Here is a 2,614-nt window from a genome sequence, read left to right as displayed (position 1 = left end):
AGACTGAATTTTAAAGTATTTCAATTTGTAAAGACTATGGATCATTAAAAGTGTGGGCTTCTCAACTGTGGGCTTCTAAAAAAAAAAGTTAATACTTTCTTCCATCAAGAAGGAAGAACGCTGGCACAGTCACAATATGAACAAAGCAAAATCAAACTCTGAAAGTACAAATAACTCAATATGTAATAACTGGGATTCACTCACAATCTTCTGGACTTTCCCAAAGCGTTTGAGTCACTGCTCTGACTCTACCATTTTTAGCATATATAGATTAACTTTTTGACTCAGGATGGCTTCATTCTTCACCTGCTGAGTTATCTTTCCATCCTTGACATATTTTTTCAGCCTTTTGAGACAGGGTTTCACTTTCTATTCCTGTCTGACACCCAACTAACATACATTTATCTCCTGTTCTCAACAACTGAGATTAAAGGCACACACCAGTGTGCCTTGCCTAGATCAAAACAAAAAAATCAAGATTCATTTTAATTTATGTATGTATGTGTTCATCTGTGTGAATATATATCACATCCATAAAGGCATCCTTGGAAGTATTGAGTGTCCCATCATTGTGAATAAAAACCTTGTTTATTAGTTTTGTGTAATCCTCTTCCCAAAGAAGACATGATGGAGAGCATATTTCATATCCCTGTTACGCAGGCTATAGATGAAAGGATTTAAAGCTGGTGTCACCACAGAGTATATCAGTGTGATAATTTTATGCATGTCAACTGAGTTGCCAGATGTGGGACTCACATACATCACCATTATGGTTCCATAGAACAGAGACACTACAAGCAGGTGGGATCCACAGGTTGAGAAGGCCTTTTGTCGTCCATCTGAAGAAGGAACCTGAAGAACAGCTCTGAGCACCAGGGTATAGGATCCAAGGATATACAAAGCAGTGAGAATAATGATAAGAGTACTTATAGAGTAGAATATTTGCCTTATGATGTGCGTAGGGGTACAGGACAGTGCCATTAGTGGGTCCACATCACAGAGAAAATGATCAATGATATTGGGACCACAAAAAGACAATTGAGAAATGAAGAAAATGATAATCAAATATCCAGAGAAACCAATGATCCAACAGAGGGACATCAGAATACTGCAGAATTGCCTAGTCATGATGGAAGGATAGTGCAGAGGGTGGCAGATGGCTAGGTACCGATCATAAGCCATGGCACAGAGGAAGAAACATTCAGTTGTGCCCAGGGAGAAGAAGAAGTAGAACTGAGTAAAGCATCCAGAGAAGGACATTGTCTTAGTTTTGGAAAGAAAGTGGACCAGCATGTTGGGGACTGTGCAGGTGACATACCAGATTTCTAGGAAGGAGAAGTTGGCCAGGAACATATACATAGGGGTGTGGAGTTGTTGGTTCCACCTCACTGCACAAATGATGGCCATATTCCCAGTCAAAGTTATCATGTAGACCAGCAGAATCAGTGAGAAAAGTGTGATTTGAATCTTCCAGGGACCAGGGAAGCCCAATAAGATAAAATATGTCACTCTGGATCCCTCTGATATATTCATGATCACCAGACTGTGGGGAGAAGGTAGATAATAATGATATACTTTGTTGATGAAGTATCTTGAAGCTTTTCTTGGACCAAGAGGTTGACCCATGCACGCAAAAGCACTGAGTACTTTAAAATAAGCCTTGAATAAACCTTATCCTATTTCTGAGTATGTTCTTTTGGCTCCAAAGTTAGTCTGTTTCTCAAAGCGAATATTAAGTTTTGTAACTTTTGTGTGGCAGTAGAGAAACTTCAATTAAAATTTAATTTTTGTTATTTTAATGATATACCACTATCTTAGCATAAGGCCCAGGGTTTGCTCTCCATCCAAGTAAAACAGGTACAAAAAATCAAAATAAAAATATTGAAATAAAGGCAATTTTTTTTTGTTTTTTTTTTCTTGCTTAGTTTTCAGTGAAAGTTGTTTAGACACAAGCAAAATGCCATCACTTCCAAATATGTTTTTAGAGCTGTTCTTTTTAAGAGATTTTATTTTTGGTTATGTTAAACAATGACTGAGAAAAATCAATAATAATAAATAATTTTATGCCATTTGCTGTTTCCTATTTTAAGATATTGAATTATGATATTTATGTGGTTTAATTTTACATGATAATTTTTCATGATTTTATTCATTTAATATTGATGTATTTAAAATGGCCATAATGTTTGAAATATTTATGAGATTTCTCCCCATAAAGCACTTTTATTAGTTTCAGAATTTTTCTGAAAGTTCATTATTCATAGCCTATTTTGATTCATTTAAATTATGTCCAATATTCAAAACATAGGGCAGAAGAGTAAAAATAGTTGTTAAGCTTGCCCCCGCTTTTGAAGAACGTAGTAATCACAGATATGTTTGTTTTCTTTATAAGAATATGTTAATTGTACACAATAAGATGTTTTACTATGACTCTGTCTCCTGCAGGTAATACACTTTTATGGCTCCCCCCCTTCTCAATTCATCTTTCCATTGAATCCATTTTTCCCCTTTTTTGACATAGTTTCCAAGAAAGAATAATTTTAAAAATCAAGCTGGTATGTAGGTAGGAATTACCTAGCACATATGACATTGTGGATTTCATTAACCTGTACTA

The 2,614-nt window shown here is 35.5% G+C and overlaps 1 protein-coding gene across 1 annotated transcript; it reads right to left on the bottom strand.

Moving 5' to 3' along the window:
* Positions 1-591: 591 nt before the first annotated feature.
* On the bottom strand, positions 592-1,533 carry LOC114639759 (olfactory receptor 11H7). Its single transcript, XM_028788530.1, has one exon. The coding sequence runs from the start codon at positions 1,531-1,533 to the stop codon at positions 592-594; it is 942 nt and encodes a 313-aa protein (XP_028644363.1).
* Positions 1,534-2,614: the final 1,081 nt, after the last annotated feature.

Source organism: Grammomys surdaster, unplaced genomic scaffold, assembly GCF_004785775.1.
Source record: "Grammomys surdaster isolate TR1022 unplaced genomic scaffold, NIH_TR_1.0 125750, whole genome shotgun sequence".
Lineage (NCBI taxonomy): Eukaryota > Metazoa > Chordata > Mammalia > Rodentia > Muridae > Grammomys > Grammomys surdaster.
The sequence above is the reverse complement of the archived record's forward strand: the minus strand, read 5'-3'. Positions and strand labels throughout refer to the sequence as shown.

What these genes read in the sequence shown, in the direction of transcription:
- LOC114639759 (XM_028788530.1), bottom strand. Translation starts at nt 1,533, where the DNA reads ATGAATATATCAGAGGGATCCAGAGTGACATATTTTATCTTATTGGGC.